This window comes from Pempheris klunzingeri, chromosome 20 (genome assembly GCF_042242105.1).
Source record: "Pempheris klunzingeri isolate RE-2024b chromosome 20, fPemKlu1.hap1, whole genome shotgun sequence".
NCBI classification, from domain to species: Eukaryota; Metazoa; Chordata; class Actinopteri; order Acropomatiformes; family Pempheridae; genus Pempheris; species Pempheris klunzingeri.
Window position 1 is genome coordinate 2,942,676 of NC_092031.1, and position 15,006 is coordinate 2,957,681.

At 47.0% G+C, this 15,006-nt stretch overlaps 1 protein-coding gene across 1 annotated transcript in view; it reads left to right on the top strand.

Annotated features, from left to right (window-relative positions):
• Window positions 1-7,462: 7,462 nt before the first annotated feature.
• The window catches only part of LOC139220160 (PH and SEC7 domain-containing protein 1-like), a 44,388-nt gene continuing 36,844 nt past the window's right edge, over window positions 7,463-15,006 (top strand). The window contains exons 1-2 of the mRNA XM_070852229.1: window positions 7,463-7,561; window positions 7,897-8,364. Of these exons, the coding sequence (XP_070708330.1) occupies window positions 7,464-7,561; window positions 7,897-8,364 (566 nt within the window). The 5' untranslated portion in view covers window position 7,463. The remainder of the gene's footprint in view (window positions 7,562-7,896; window positions 8,365-15,006) is intronic.

Consider the following 15,006-nt stretch of genomic DNA (forward strand, 5'->3'; position numbering starts at 1 on the left):
AAACTTCAGCAAATAGCCTGACAAATGTTGCCACAGCTCCATGCAGAGAGGCTGGGTGAAGTAATTAGGAGCCAAGAGGAGACTTTGTTGGGCTGAAAAGATTGGTGAGATCGAGTTTGGTCTCTTTGAAGTGAGGGCAGAGACATCAGTTGGGGTCAAGGAGGGAAAGTTGCTCGCCTTGCCTGCCAAGACCCTCACAAGTTCTCTTTGTTCTGTCAACTTCAATCTTCAACACACACGCTCTCTCCCACTGCTACCATACGGCAACTCCAATCTGTCGCTGCTGGCTGTTCACCATCCTCGCTCGAGGATTCGTTTCTTTTTTTCTTTTTTTTCTTCAAAAGAGTTCTGTTGTCTGGCGTTATTGGCGTGGAAAGTTTTTCTGCATGAATGCTAAGCAGTATGGTGATTGGAGAGAATTCAGCTCAGTTGAGTTGAGTTGAGTGAGCACCCAGAGATTTAGCTCAATAAAGAGAAAAACTGGCACCGGCACGGGATTTAAACACAGAATAATGAAGATATGTCTGTGGTAAGAGCGCGGCGTTTCGGTGCATGAAGTGGATCTGCTGTTTGGCTCGTTCGTCAGTGAACCTCTGAGGTTTGACAGATACGAGAGAGAGCGGAGAGGAACTAACTCAGCTGTGAGTCTGTGAAAGGTTTTCTTTTTTTTTTTCATGCAGGAAATCCTCTGTATCGTTGCTGCATCAATTCTAGTGGGATTCCTTAAAATAAAAACACCACACCAACAGAAAATGGGTTAAATTTCCTCCTCTTTGACCTATAAAACTACATCCAGAGTCCGTTCTACTTCTACTACCAATAGTCTGCTATAATACAGCCGAACTCCAGATTAGCTTCTCTTTTACCTTTTTTTATGCCTTTTTTCTTGTCAGACATTAAATCCAGTCCTTGTTAGTGTTTTCTGTGCTGCTGATCTCCAGTTGTCTCAGTCTGAACGATGCATGATGTGGTTGAGCACGTGGATCTGCTGTTTGGCTCTGAGGTTCATTGACAGGAGAGGAACTAAATCAGCTGTGAGTCATTTGAATATTTTTGACATGCAGGAAGTCCTCGGTATCATTGTTGTTGCATCAATGTCGATCAATGCGATTCCTTAAAATAAAACCTGAGGCTAATCTGATTTTGCATGATTCATTTGAGCCTGTGCATCCTTTTATATTTAGAAACTTGAACCCTCTGATAAATAATTTCTAGTTGAATCCTGAGCGTTGACGTGTTTCATTCAGAATTTAGCTGAAGCGCTGCCACCACGGCGTCTAATTGAGGGCGTGTCAGAGAGCAGGAGACGGAGCGAGGGATGGTTTCCCGCTTCTTCTCCCAGCAGGATGAGCTCATGTTCTGTCTGACACCATGAAACCGATTCTCGCCTCAGCGCAGTACAACATGTACCCCTCAGCAGACGATCGGTACAGGAGAGTCAGAGTAAACCTCTTTGGAAAGGAGCTGGAACAGAGAAGCCTTTTACCTCTTAGATCGTGGCCTGGTGGTTTGACTGAAGGTCCAGTTATGTCACAGGTTTAATCCCCACAGTGCAACCCTGGAAATTATGCAGATTACAATCATGTCGGCGAGTCCAGACTCGTCTTTTTGATGTCACATGTGTTTCCAGTGTGAAAGTCAGTCTACATTCACGCCAGGCTCATTACAGGACATCATCTTCATCATCTCACTGTCTGTGGATGATTGGAAGAGGCTCAAAAGTCACATATCTAAACATCTTTATACATTCAGGACAGGATTTTAAAACAGAAAACCTTTTTCTCTGAGTTGTCTGAAGCTGAATGTCTTGATCTCTCAAACAGCGGGCGAGTCCTTTCACTAGAGACGAGTCAATTCAATACATTTACACTTAAACCCGCTTAAAAAAAACATTATCTGAGAGGTGAAAAGCCTGAAGTTATAAAAGAAGCTTTGGGGTTTTACCAAATATCTATAAAATATGAATAAGTTGTGAGTGTTAAATAATCTATGAGTGTATTTGTAACCCAGTCCGACATGTTGATGTCCATTATGATGAAAACATCCTGATCTGCATTCAGAAGAGGTTTAAATTAAACTGATTAACCCTGTTACAATGATATTTACCATCTTTTTGCCTTCATGCCTTTTGAGGTATTCCCTCTCTTCTGTTGCTGTACCTTGGCTGGCTGAGTGTCGTTACTCTGATTAAAGATAAAGCATTTGGGCCTTTTTATTTATCGTCACATGAATCAATTAACACACCAAACAGCCTCAGTTTGAGTTTAGGTTATCGGGAACAGGCTGCCAGGAGAAATAACTACCTCTGATGGACAAAGCTGGCAGCATGATCTACTTTTCAACAAATTTCCACTCAGTCCCACGTCAGTACTCACTATTGCACCAAATGTGTATTAAACCAGATCCAAAAATAGCCCCGACAAATGCTTTACGATTTACTCCCGTGCCAGCGAAGGCGTGTTTTATTTGCAGAAATTCGATCGCTGTAGTGAAACGCCAGCTTTATCCTGTGATGTTGGTTTCAGGTGACTTGAAAGAGTTTACAGTCATCTGATATGGTGAAAGTATAAAGAGAATCTGGTAGCACCGCTAACAAGGTGCAAAGTACACCGAGTATCCTGTGTGGATCTGGTGTCATCTGAGGATACGAAACATAACAGCTCCACCTTTCTTTCATGCACAGGTATGAAGAATAGGGAGCTGTTGGAGGTGTCCCGCGGGCATGTTTGTCCTCTGGCCGTCCAGCCTGAGTGTCTCTGCTCTGCACACAGACGCTCTGGGAGGGAGAAGAAAGACCGTCTAAAAATAAACTGACACACACCACCAGCAGAAAAACAAAAAAAAATCCAAACTGACAAACACAAGAAGAAGAGAACGAAGAAGAGCTTCCTCTTGTTTTTGGTCTCTTCCACCCGGTCTGACTCTCTGCTCCATTTCTGTTTCTCTGTCCTCATTACGGCCTGAGAGGAGGTCATGTCCCAGTCTGGAAAAGTCCTTCATTTGTATGTGGAAGTGAGGTCTGCCCCAGATCAGGAGGGAGGGAAAGCAGCATTTGGAGAAAATGAAGAGGGGATTGCTCAGGGGCATTCAGTTCAGGACAGCCCTGCTAAGATCCTGTCCCAGCTAGCGAGCCAGACCGCTTGCCAGACCCTCACCAAGGCCTCCACAGCTCACCGTCTGGTCCAGGACTGCACACACAGCCTGTCTCCTTCCAGAAACACCGTGAGCTTCCAGCTCCAGCAAGCCAGCAGCTCTCCAACAGTCACCAAGCACTGGAGTGCACCGTGCGGTGGAGGGTCTGCACCAGCGCCCTCCTCTGGACAGGTCCCCCTCTGTCACACGCCCCCCAGCTGCAAGAGGTTTAACGAGGAAGAAGTCAGCGATGGCAAGCGGTCTGTGGTCACCTTCAGTTACATCGAGAAGTCCAATGTGAAGACCGTGGAGAGTCCACGCAACTCTGTGTGCGAGAGAGGGACCCGAGAGGACAGATCCACCCCCTCTCACTTTCGTAAAAGGCTCAGCGACCCAGTTTGGTTTGGGAGTCCCGATTCATCGTGCAGCTCCAGTCCCAAGCTGACTTTCCGCTCTCCAGGAAGTCATCAGCAGACGTACTCTCCCGGCCTTCGCCAACCAGCCTTGGACCCCATCGGCAGGGCAGCTACCCAGAGGGCCGTGGAGGAGTTTGGCTCCCCTTTACTGAGGATTAAACTAGCCCATGCACTTGAGCACACCTCATCCTCATGCTACAGCCAACAGCCACGCTGTCAGTCCTGGGCCGGGTCTCCTGTTCAGCGCCAGAACGTCAGCGTGAACCCCAAAGACCACGTCACAGATAAGAGCCAGGCTGTCTGTGGGCTGCCTCGGAGCCCGGCGTCAGACCAGCTGTCCTCCCAGTCCAGGCGGTCTCCTCACTCGATGCTGGAGTCCCAGAGCCCTCACTGGTCTAGAGAGGACAGAGCGATGGCGGGCAGTCCAGCCACCAAAAGACATGCACACAGGGCCTGTAACAGGAGCACTTCACCGCAGGGAGCGATCCTACAACATGGCAATAATGTAATTGAGGGCTTGAACCAGTTGAGCGACAGTAAATCCTCTTCTCCGGCTCATAGCCCTGAAGTGGCCCGCAGGCTAGCAGAGGAGGCTACCAAAGTATCTTCTTTTTTCACAGAGGCAAGAACGTCCTCGTTGCACAATGCTTTAGATGAGCCTGCAAGTGGCTCAAATTCTGCAGAATGTCATAATTCAACTTCAAATGCACAACAATCTAAGCAAACACTTAAGATGAACATCCCTTTAAATGACCAGCACACGCCAGCAGCTGACAACACAGACTCTCACCAGCCTGAAAACTCTATCTTGCAGTCACAGTCACTTGAAACAGACTCCCATAACAATTATCAAACACATCAGGAGGACTGCGTTCAGAAACCTCAGCATCAGAGCTCTATTTTATCAGCGGGTCAGAGCTCCCCCGCCATTCCTTCACGTATCCTCCGTCCTTCTCATCCTCCCACTGAGCTCAGCTCTCCCGTGAGGGACCCCAGGTTACTCCAAGCTGAGCTCCGAGCACCAGATACCCCGACGCTGCATCGCCGTCAGATCCCGCAGTACACCAGAGACTCCTGGTCGCCCAGCCTGGACAAGAGAGGAGACCTGAGCTGCTTTGAGAGAGGCGACTGCACAGAGCTCGCTCGCAGGCTTTTTATCAATCAGAGCGTTGAGGAGGCCCCGGTTAGCTGGACATCCAGGCAGCAGTGGGGCAATCAGGTGGAGAGCAGCTCGAGGCAGAACCCCGAGCCTGGATTTGAGTCCATCAATGGCCAAACTCCTGCTCCTCAGTCCAGTCAGCGCCGCAGGCCGCTCAGTCCCACGGCCCAGCAGAAACGGGCTGAGCAGAGGAGGAGAGAGATCCTGCTTCTGGGACCAGTGGTGCTGGACTCCCCAGAGGAGGACGAGGGTTGTGATGAGGAAGGACAGGACAATGAGATGGAGGGATTCGGGGCGGGGCAGCAGCCGGGCCTGCAGAGGGTAGAAGAGCCTCCGGAGCCGGAGCAGAACGGAGCGATGGGAGGCTCGTCCTCGCGGAGCTCCAGTGGGGTGACGGGCAGCTTGGGGGACAGGGACTGTGTGTCCCCTGAGTCCAGTCAGTCGAGCCACCAGAGCAACGAGACCGGGGCCGTCACCTCAGGAATACAGGTGGGTTCATATAAACTTTATACAAACATACAAGTGACACTTTTTGTTTTGATACTCAGAAGTGCATGAGTTTGATGTGACTAAGAGGAAAGTAAAGGAATAGTTTGGGAAATAGTTAGAAGACAAACTGTCATGTCTGTGATGTAAGTGTGCTAAGGAATTAGCCTAGCTTAGCATAAAGACTGGAGGTAGGACAAAGCAGCTAGCCCAGTACACTGTTTCCCATAAAACGAACGAGATGCTTTGTGCAAAGTATTTTTGAACTTTTGGAAAGAGCCAGGCCAGCTGTTAGCATGCTAAGCTAACTAAATATCTCCTGGTTCACGAGAGTGGTACAAATAAAAGTCAGCTGCTGCCAGAGATTAATTCTATTTTGAAATATTTTGACTAAATGAGCTATCAAATAAATAGTCTGTCATTTTAGGAAATACATTTAACTGTTTTCTTGCCTAGAGTTTGATACCAAACTCATGTCCATCCATCGATTTGCTTAGCTTAGCATAACAACCGGATGCAGGGGGAAACAGCCAGCCTGGCATGTGACTCACCATAAAACAAAGAGATGCAACGTGTTAACTAGTGAGCTATTAAAGGTGTTGGAGGATGGATTTTTAAACTCTAGACAGAGCTGCAGCTTCATACTGAACACACAGACTTAAAAATTTGCATAACTCACTGAAAGAATGTGATTAAGCATATTTCCCAAAATGTGTGACTACTCCTTTAATGCTGCAGTGCAGAGCGAGCCTCTAGTGTGTGTCTCTGTGTGTGTGTTTCAGACGGACAGTGGCTGTGCGGTCCCCGTGCCCTCGCTCCATTGTCAGAGGATCGCTCGTGCCAAGTGGGAGTTTTTATTCGGGACCCCTGCAGAGGAGGCTGCCAGCAGGGGCGGGAAAAGTGAGAGCGCGTCCGCCTCAGTTTCATCTATTTACTGCACTTCATCACGTCATTCTGTGCCTTTAAAGAATAACAACAGTATTTTTAAACCTGTCTTTACATATTTTGGATTCAAAATGACTGGTGGGTACAAAAGCTTTTGGAATTGATCCAGTCGATCGACTCCACAGGCAGCTCAGAACAGAACAGGCAAATTAGCTGGAATGGCTGTAATGTAATCCTTTGTGGCAACTGCACCTGATCAAAGTACGGCAACTTAAAGTGCTTGTTTTGCCACTGACAGAATCAGATTGTTATTCTAAGTGTGTGACAGCATTACGGGAAGGATCCCTACAGAGAGAGACCTGGAAGAAACAGCTGCTGTATCACACACTTTACACCTACCAGACTCCACTGACAAAAACAATGATTTTACCTCACAGAACAGTGTAGCGGCTGGTCTTCTGCTGCTACAACTAGTTAGTTTTTTTGTGTTACTGTGCGTTACACACATATTGTGTTGGAGCCAAACTAATACTTTAAAACATTTAAGTCACACAGTAACACAAATACACTAACTGATCGACGCAGCAGTAGATGAGCAGCTCCTCTGTAAAATTACTGTTTTTGTCAATGGAGTCTGGTGGCTCCTCCTGTTTGAGTAAAGCTTGCTAAAAAGCAGTTACGCTAAATAAAATGAGTCATGCTACTGACAGTAAACAATATGAATATGAAGAATCTGATCTTAAATTTAACACCATCGTTCAGGATGTTTGGATAGTTGGTGCTGCAGAGACATTTAGGGTGGAGTTGAGGTGTGACACTCGGCTCTTAGTTCTGGTTCTTGACCATCAATTAGAGCAAGAAAATGATCTAAACAGGATCTAAAACAGATTATTGATGTTGATGTTTAACTCTCTCCATCTGCAGATTCTCTGGAAACCTCCACAGCTCCTCCCAGTGGAAATTCCAGTGAGTCTCCCACCCCGACTCCCCCTTCCTCCCTGCCTCTGCTTTCGGCCATTCACGAGGTGCAGCACGTGGAGGTGGAACTGGTGACGCCTCCCCCGGCCGTTATCGGGACTTCGCCGAAAACTGGCATCATTCGCCGCACGCTAAAGTATTCAGAAACCGACCTGGACGCCATCCCACTACGCTGCTACCGTGAGACGGACATAGACGAGGTGCTGCTGGCGGAGCAGGATGACGCCGACTCTGCGTTTGGGAGTAACCGCAGCGTGCAGGGCACCTCAGGGACAGGCAGCAGCCCGCTGGGGGGTCTGGTTTATGGGAGGGCAGATGGGGAGGAGGTAGAGAAGAGAAGAGGGGGCATTGAAGACGGGGAAGATGAGGAGGAGGAGGACGAGGACGAGGAGGAGGAAGACGAAGAAATGGTGAGCTGGGCCAGTGTGAGGATGCAAGGGGACAACCGGAAGCAGCGGTACGCAGCTGAGGAGGAGCCGGAGGTGTTTGGTCACCTGCTGAAGAGGTGAACATAAGCACACAGACAGGAAAACACACACACACACACACACACACACACACACACACACTAAACATTCTGGCGAAGTGGGATCTTCCCCTGACCCACATTTTGATCTGAATTTGGATCTCCGTAGCCTATTTTTCAAGTAGATCGTAAACAGGTTTGGTGGCATTTTGCATGAATCAGCCACGGCCCTCTAAGAGTGCAGCACATTGTATCCTGGCACAGATTTAATGAAAATACAGCCAGAGTCCCTTCTTCTACATGTTTTCCACATTTGAGCTTCATAAACACAGCTGTGTTGTTGCAGTATTTCTAAAACCTCCCTCTCTGTCCAGACCAATGGAAACATTTTTCGACAACCACCACCCGGCCCTCAAATCCCCCATCTTGGTGTCCGGTCCTCGCTGCGCTGCAGAGGACACCTTCAGCCGCCACTTTGAGAGCATCATGGAGTCCCACCGAGCCAAAGGGACGTCCTACAACAGCCTGGACAGCGAGGAGCTGCTGACCTCCAGCACCCAAACGGTCCTGACCTTTGACCTGCCCACGCTGACCCCCGCCATCCACGCTCCCGTTTGCCAGAGCGCCAGGCAGATCGTCCAGCTTAGCTTCGCCCCGCTGGCACACGACGAGAGGCCCAGTCTCTCTGATTCTATCTTTACCGTGACCGGGGACTCGGACGCCACCCGTGCCCCCTCCAGCGAGAGGCTGAGCAGCGGGTCGGACGACACGCCGCCCAGAGCACGAGAGTGTGCACAGCTGGGGAGCAGCTGGTACAGCAACCTCTCTTTCTCCTTACCGAGGTGAGTGTGACCTCTGTTTTCTGTCTTATGAACGATGGCTTGTGGCAACAGCAGGTTTATTTCATATGTGCATTTAAATCAGAGGAGACAAAGAGCAGAATGGTCAAACAGCACATGATCCGTATGGGACAAAAATCTATACCCTGGCCTGTGCAACATATTAACATTGATCATATAGTGAGGTATAATTCATATTAACACAGTCTGCAGCATACCTGCTTTTATAGTAAAGGAGACATAGAGATGAGTGGTCATGCTTTGTGCTCCACGTTACTGTTTGCCAGATTAACTGGAGAGACTTTTACTGCCGTTTAAAACACATGAAAACATAATGTCTATATTCTTTTCAGGCCAGTTAACATCATTTGGTCCAGGGACGCTCACAGACACGTTACCTTGCACAAAATCCTCTGTTGTTTTGAGGATTACCCATAATCCCTTGCTATTACTACTAATGCGGGTACACATTTACAGCAGCAGGTGGAGTAGGTTGCACTTTACAGGATTTAACCTGAACCTTCTTAACTGTGTAAAACAGGCGTCAAGTAGCCATTAACATTTAATTGGGCCTATGCTGGAAACTCACACATGTATGTATGTATAACACTTTCAGTTTCGGTGATGGCAACGGCAGGGTCACCTTTAGATTTACGCCTCGACTTGAGTCATTACATCTTGGGGCCAGACCCATAAATGCTTTTAAAACATACCTCATGTATACAATAACATTTTAAACAGCAGTTGTTCTTCCAAATTTGCGCCAACAGTTGGTGTTTTCATGTCTTTTCATGTCGCTCCATAAAGAAACGCTTTCCCAGTTTGGTGTAGAAGAACTTGAATGTTCTGCTCAGAGCTCTGATCTCAGCTCCAGCCAACACGGTTGGGATGAACCTGTGAGCTTTACTAATGCACTTGTGGCTGAATGGGAGCCAATCCCTGCAGACCAGCTCTTAAATCTGGACCAGAAAACCAGAGTAGTGTTAAAGCAGCAGATTAAGACCCACAGTGTGCTATGGAGCTCCACTGTAAACGTCTCTGTGTAGTAGGAAGTGAAGTGCAGACTACCTACACTTCGGTGATTCCCCAACAGTCTGGGTGAAGGTGAATCTGGGTCACGTTTGATGTTGCATCATTTTCTATTTTCCTCTTTTAATTTGCTCTATTTCTCTCCACTCTGCCCTGAAATAGTTGTGTCATCTCTGAAAGCATAAGAGGACTCCCTCCTAGTAACGCCATTGTACTATATATATATCACACAAACATCTCTTTACTCATATAAAGTCGGTTGTTCAGCGATCGGCGGTTCGATACCCGACACCGTGAGTCTGAACCCCAACCTCATCCTTGTAAACTTGAATGTTTTTGAAAGAATCGTCTCCTCCAACTCCAATTCCTCCTTTATGGTGACTGTGAGCGGTCAAAATGACTAGAACACAAATGTTCCATCTATATGTAAGTACTGTGTGGGTGCTCAGCCTGTTTCCTGTGAATAAACTGTTGACAGAACATCATAATCAGCTACAAATCACAGAGTTTTGGATGTTAATTCAGTATTAATGCGGTTCAGATTGCCTTCCTCTGAGATCAGAACCCCGTTAATGGACTGTTGTCAGTCTACAGACAAACGAGTGTCTCCGTCTGTGTCGTTCTCCTTGTGCTGAGCAGTGCTGCAGTGCTATTCTGGAGCCCAGCAGCTTAGAGTGAAGGTCGCTACAAGGCTGCCTGTGGTCCCTCTGCTGTGTGCCAGGCCGGTGTGTGTGTGTGTGTGTGTGTGTGTGTGTGTGTTAAATATGAATCCATCTGTGCACACGTCAGTATCTGTATTTGAGAATGTGCATGCATGTGTGTCTGTAGGTGTTTTTGAATGGTTGTGTGCTTAAAGTGCATGTTTTTCGTGTGTGTGTGTGTGTGTGTGTGTGTGTGTGTGTGTGTGTGTGTGTGTGTGTGTGTGTGTGTGTGTGTGTGTGTGTGTGTGTGTGTGTGTGTGTGTGTGTGTGTGTGTGTGTGTGTGTGTGTGTGTGACGTGCAGGCATGTTACACAGAGGCAGATGGCTGCTGCAGGGACTGCAGGGACTCACCTTGACTGTCAGAGTCCCAACGACTTTAGTTTGACTCTCCACAGACTCCCACCTGCAAGACAAGAGACTTCATTTTATACCCAGAATCCTTTGTTTTTGTGTTGCACACAGTATGTTCCTTCACAGCAAAACAGCAGCTTTCTTAATCTGTCTTACATCCTTGGTCCTGCAAGATGATTGGGGGTGATAGATTCAAACTATGACATGAATCTGAGGCACCACTATCGATCTATCGATGTCTGCTGTGGAGGGAAATGACTGCTACCGTACATGTGTGTGTGTGTGTGTGTGTGTGTGTGTGTGTGTGTGTGTGTGGCGGTGAGGTAGACCGGCTTTTCGAATGTCACCCTAACGCACTGTGACAGCACTGCAGAGGAAGAGCGACTGCACCGGGTCACCTTGTCGGTTTGGCCACTAGGTGGTGGAAGAGCACAGCGATCGGCGTGTGCCTTTATTTAACAGGAGTGAGTCTAACACAGGTGGGACAGGATCAGAGGTGTGTGTGTGTGTCTCACAGAAAGTAATCTAGTCTCCAGTTTCTCCAGAGAGCCTAAAAACAACAAAGCGACCACCTCCTTCTGTGTTTATTGTCTTTAAACAGAACCATGCATGTTTTTCTCTCAACTGCCTGAGAGAAACCCAATCAGAGACCGACATCACTCTGGACTTGTGCAGGTAAATGTTTGCTTTGCACTGATCTTATCACCCTTGTATAAGCGGCCTGACTCTGGCAGCTCCGGAGCTGTGGAATCCAGGAGGGAGACGACGAGACAAATATTTCTGCAGGCTTGTCCGTACTTTTGATAAAAGTTGGAATTTCACTCCCCCGGCCTCCCTCCTCCTCCCTCCTCCCTCACATCACCCTTTTCAGATGGCCTGCACCATTACACAGTGGCTCATTGTGCAGAGCTGCCCGGTCGGCTGAGAGGGGGTTCAATTATGTGGGGATACCGTTAAAGCAGAGGCTGACACTAGGAATTCTCTCAGGACCTCCCGGCATTGTGCTCGCTCCTGATGAGACAATGCTAACAGGTGGTGAAGCCCAAACTAGAGTACCGGCTTAATCTTTTGATTATGAACACTCCTGCGGGCCCCGATGAAGCGTACGCTGCAAACAGACTCCACAAAGGACCCAGATGTTGACAAAAGGACAGCGATTTATTCCCAGGGGCAGTTATGGCCGGAGGGGAAACGGTTAAGAGGCACACACCCAACAGATATCACTCCGAGTTTAAACCGAACACCTCGTGCCTTTGTTTTCTCTGTAGGTGTGCCAAAAGCTCACTCCAGAAACAAGGTAGACCAGGATTTGTACAACACCCAAAGGATGCACATACTGACTGTGTGTAATTGGAGAGGCGAAGAGGGGGAATGAATGGAGGGTAGAAAAGTGAAGGGAGGGGGGATTTTTAAGGCAATAGACAAGCTTAGTTTCACGCCATGCTTCGAATCCAAGGTCAGCGGGGGACAGTGAGAGTTTACACAGTGGAACAGGGAGGGAGAAAGAGGGAGAGAGAGGGAGGAGTGAAAAGAGGGAACAGAAACAACAGCAAACAGACTCAGAGGGAAAAAGATAGAGAAGGAGAGGCATTGCAGGACAAACAGCTCTTTTAGGTTGGGGGAAGGAGGCTTGCTGTGAAGATCAAATGACAGCAAACACAGAGGGAGAGTGAGAGAGCGGAGCACAGAAGAGGGGACCCATGAGGTCCCAGTCGGACTCCAGCACCAAGCAGAGGAATGTCAAAGTCTGCGGGCCGCTTGGGAGCGACCGCAGGTGTTCGTCTGCGTTAGCCCCCGCTGTCTGGGTTGCACGGTGATGCGTTCAGGTTACGAGGCCCGGAGGAGGGGAGGGGTGAGATGGACGAGCAGTCTGAGGCGAGGTGCGAGTCAGGGGACGGCGACGAGGACACAGTCTGTCTTCTGCTGCCATGGCTCGTCTGCAGTCGGGGAGGAGAGGCATTTGTCGATTAGGCGCTCCTGCCACAGGTAGGTAGGCCCCCCCACCCGGGAACCTGTCTCACCTGTCTGCCGTGTTTATCAGAAGATTTGAATATCATGTTTTGCCAGAGGGAGAATTCAAATGGTCTTTTTAGGTGCTGGGAGAAGTGCAGAGTATTTGCAAGCTGGTTCACTTCAGTTTTATCTAAGGAGTAAATCTCATTGTCCCACTTGCTGAACCCAAAAGGCCTCTGCTGTAGATTCAGGCTGCAGAACTGAGATGAACACTTGAACAGTGTGTTTCCTCAGCTAGCTTTAGCAATGCTAGCAGCAGAGCTCCAGTCCATCCAGCACTTTGGATCAGATGGAAATATCTCAAGCACTGTTACATGGACTACAAAAGTTTACACAGACATTCATGGTCCTCAGAGGAGCCTCACAAAGTTGGTGATCCCCTGACTTTACCTCTAGTGCCTTCATGAGGTTCACATTCCTGATTTTTTTTTGGTGAAATATCTGAATGTCATTGTGATATATCTGGCATTCATGGTCCCCGGAGGATAGATTCTGATATATTTTTAGAGCCTTAAATCTCAACATCTTCTCGGTGGATCGGAACCAAATGTTGTGCAGACATTCATGGTTCCTAGAGGATGAATCGTAATCACATTGATCGCTGATTCTCTGACTTTTCCTCTACGCACCACCGTGAGGTTTTGAGGTCTCGACAACTTTTTTTATTGATTTCCACTAAACTTGGCAGAAACAATCAGTTATAATAACGTTGGTGACTTTTCACCTTTTCACATTTTTTAATTTGCACAACATTTCCATTCCCATCAGCCTTAGCTTTGTGTTTAATGCTTATTAGCAAATGTTAGCATGTGGACACACTAAACTAAAATGGTGAAGATGATGAACATTGTACCTGCGTAGTTGTTGAGAGCTGCAACATCTACCCGCTGGAATGATAACTGGACTGTACATGTAGCACCTTTCTGGTCTTTATGACCATGCAGGAGGAAACTAGCTGGAGTGGAGGAGATGGTTCATTCGCACATTCATGCTCCGAAGCTCAGGAGTTCAGTGTCTTGATCGAGCGACTCGCTTTAGCTTTCTGCTTTGATAACAGATGAATCAGTTTCAGGAAGAAAAATGTCCAAATTCTCTGATTCCTGCTTCTCAGATGTGAATATTTTCTGATTTCTTTCCTGTGCTATGACAGTAATCTGAATATCTTCAGCTTCTGGACAAAAAAAGACAATAAAAAACATCATTTGGGGTTTTTGGCAACAGTGAGCACCATTTTTTTTTGTGATTTTCTGACATTTTATAGAAAAAACTGAGAAAATGATGGACACATTAACTGATAATGAAATGCTTATTTATAGCATTAACCTCAAAGCACTGCTGTGTCTTAGTGCAGCCTTGCAGTGTCTGCCTGTAGTCTTGTTCTTCTGTGTAACCAAAGTTCACCACACTGAGCCCTTGTAGCTTTCCTACCCAGTCGGCTTGTGTTATTAATTACTGTTTGCTCTGGTGTGATTTCGCCTGACTCACTTACAGTATGAGGATGTAAAAGTGTGGGAAGAAAAGCCCTGGGACTGTGGGTTTTGTTGGCTCGTTCCTCACGCTGAGAAATCCAAATGAGAGCTCCACTTGTCCAGGAAGTGTTTCTTGCTTTTTTGACTTTGAGCCGCGGGGCCGTCATTGTCCTCTCCGGCCGGCCGGCTGGCGTGACTGGAATTGTCACACAGCTCTCGACTTCAGCGACAAATGTCAGCATCATGTCGAATTTTAAGCAACTGAACTCAGAGACCTGGTTTCTGTCATCCATTTTCTAGCAGGAGCCAGAAAAGAAGGCCTCTTTTAGCTCAGTGTGACATAACATGCTTAAATTATTATCGCAGAATAATTCAAATGTAATAAGTTTTGCTCTTCTGAGCTGGCTAATGCTTTGAAGGGGCTTAATTAGGAAGTGATAACAAGGAAGAGAGGAAGCTAGCATAGAGGAGATTTTGAATGCAGTTATTAAAGTGTATAATTAAGCCAAATGTAGTGTTTGAATGTAAAATGATTTGCATACTTTCTCTGTGATACTAAATTAGTGTAAAATAGAGCTTTGTTTACCTTCCTCTACTTTATACCTTCCACGTCTCCATCCAAGTCCTCTTTTATCATCTTTCTGGCTGCTCATCATTAATCATGCATGTTTTTTTTATTTGGTTTAATTTAACAGATATTTATATTTCATCTCTTTATCTTTTAAGCTTCTTTCTCTTGATCAGCCTCACTGTTTTTATCTCCCCTCATGTATCTCAGTCTGCATGTTTTCTATCACGTACAGCTGGAAGCTGATTTAAGATCAGGGCTGCACCGATCACATACTATCGTTAAATTATTGATATGCTTGAGTTATTAGTTTTATATCATCTTTGTTCCTGTTTTTGTTCTCTTTCCTTTTCAATTATGTACCAATCTATGTCAATTGTCCTCCTCTTACTCTCTCTGTCCCACTTTCCACTGCGGAACCAAAATATTCTTAATTTTCCATCTTTCTCTTACTTTCATTTCCTTTTCTGTCCATTTATCTGTGTCTGTTATTAATCATTCACTATTTCTGCCC